Genomic DNA, 1,955 nt, shown 5'->3' on the forward strand with positions numbered 1-1,955 from the left:
CACACACACACACACACACACACACACACACACACACACACACACACACACACACACAACATGTCTGCTCAGGCTGCAGTGTTACAGGTGCCAGGGTCAAAGTGCACACATGGCACAGACACACAGGCATTCTTCAAATGCACACACACACACACACACACACACACACACACACACACACATCATGTCTGTTTGTTTGGCTTGTGGCAGCATCATGACACTCGTCTCGTTTTCCTGCTTGTCTCAGATTGGCCGGTCCACAGAGAGCATGATTGACTTCGTGGTCACGGATACAGCCGGCAGCATCACTGGTCATGGTGGGGGCGCAGCAGAGGAAGGCGGAGGGGGAGGAGGAGGTCATTCGGCTCAAAGCACCATCTCTCGCTACGCCTGTCGCATCATGTGTGAACGCAGCGCTCCCTACACTGCTCGCATCTATGCTGCTGGCTTTGACTCCTCCAAAAACATCTTCCTAGGGGTGAGATCTGTGTCCTCCGGAGGCCTCGTATTTTGTGAAAAAAAAAATAGGAAAGGACCAGTAACTGTGGTGAAAGTGACAGCAGGGATGGTTGGACCACCCACATAGGACACTGCTGCAGGGATGGGTGTCAGTGCATGTTGCAGTGGCAGTCAGACGTTAGCATCCACTCATCATAAGCATGAATGTCAGGTTCATTTCAGCCTGTTAATAATTTATTCAAACCCTTTTTACAGGTTAATTTGATTCTATTTTTACTACATACTACACAGATTTATAAAAACAAGGATTGAGTGCTAAAGTTTGAATTTGTGGGTTTTCTCTTCATTGCCATAAAACATTTTGACACTCATACCAGTACTCACAACAACAGGAAATGTACCAAGAAACTCAGGATGTGAATAGAACTAGGTTTGAATATTTGAAAACAGCTCAAGAACCATCAAGCTTTAAATCCACCATAGCCTGGCCCTCGCCTTCCTAAGCAGCTCTGCTCAATTCTAGTTTCCCTTCTCTGCTCCGTCTKGGACTTCTCCCATTGAGATGGATTTCACTGGCAGATTTTTAGCCGGGCCAATCAGAGAACAGAACGTCAATTTTCTGCGCAGTGTCTGCTTGTAGTTTATTTTACCTGGGCCAATCAGAGAACAGAACGTCAATTTTCTGCGCAGTGTCTGCTTGTAGTTTATTTTACCTGGGCCAATCAGAGAATAGAAGGAGGAGTTTTGAACGAGGTCCATGTTCTGCGCAGTGTCTGCTAGTTATTTTAGCATACGGCAGTGGAGGAAGTGAATGAAGCCAGTCAGTGTTGATAAGACTTCCAAATTAAAATAAATTTGTCTGACAAAGTAGCAGCTCTCATTTACAGTCGTCTCGTTCGGCTCTGTAATTCTCTCCTCTCAGTAGGGTTGTTTACAGCCCACGCAATTTCCGGTTAGCTTCTTAGCTTAGCCTCCGTCACAGCGACATACGTCGCAGCCARCTGATCCAAWCATTTTAAACTTCAGCAGAGGCCACACCTCCTGCAAGAATCACTTCTCTATGCATCAAGTCCAGGGGTCTCATTTATAAAGGATTGCGTGGAAACCATACTAAAAGTGAACGTAYGGCCAAAAGGCAAAAATGRCGTGTGCCAAAAAAATTCAGATTTATAAAACCGTTCGTACGCATGTTTCTGCGCATCTTTCCTTTATAAATCACAGCCGCACACGTCAGACTTTGCGCACGAGGTCCCACCTCAGGTTCTACCCTCTACATGCCCACACTCAACCATAAACAGTCAGTGTAAAGTACCTCATGAATGTTAAGATGTATTTAAATCAGTCAGCTGATCAATGCCAACAAAAGTCGTTGGTTCAGACACGCTCCGTCGTGTGTCTGGAGGTTGACAGGTGCTGACTGACAGCTGCTCACGTGAACAGATTGTAATTGACACAGATTTTCCCTCATTTTGCTTTAGAGTAATCTAACGATTTTT

The 1,955-nt window shown here is 45.6% G+C and overlaps 1 protein-coding gene across 1 annotated transcript in view; it reads left to right on the forward strand.

Moving 5' to 3' along the window:
- peli3 (pellino E3 ubiquitin protein ligase family member 3) overlaps positions 1-1,955 on the forward strand; it is a gene marked incomplete at its 5' end in the record, with an annotated part of 39,218 nt that overhangs the window by 21,230 nt on the left and 16,033 nt on the right. The window contains 1 exon segment of the mRNA XM_014027982.1: positions 248-478. Within this exon segment, the coding sequence (XP_013883436.1) occupies positions 248-478 (231 nt within the window).

Source organism: Austrofundulus limnaeus, unplaced genomic scaffold, assembly GCF_001266775.1.
Source record: "Austrofundulus limnaeus strain Quisiro unplaced genomic scaffold, Austrofundulus_limnaeus-1.0 Scaffold706, whole genome shotgun sequence".
Classification (NCBI taxonomy): Eukaryota; Metazoa; Chordata; class Actinopteri; order Cyprinodontiformes; family Rivulidae; genus Austrofundulus; species Austrofundulus limnaeus.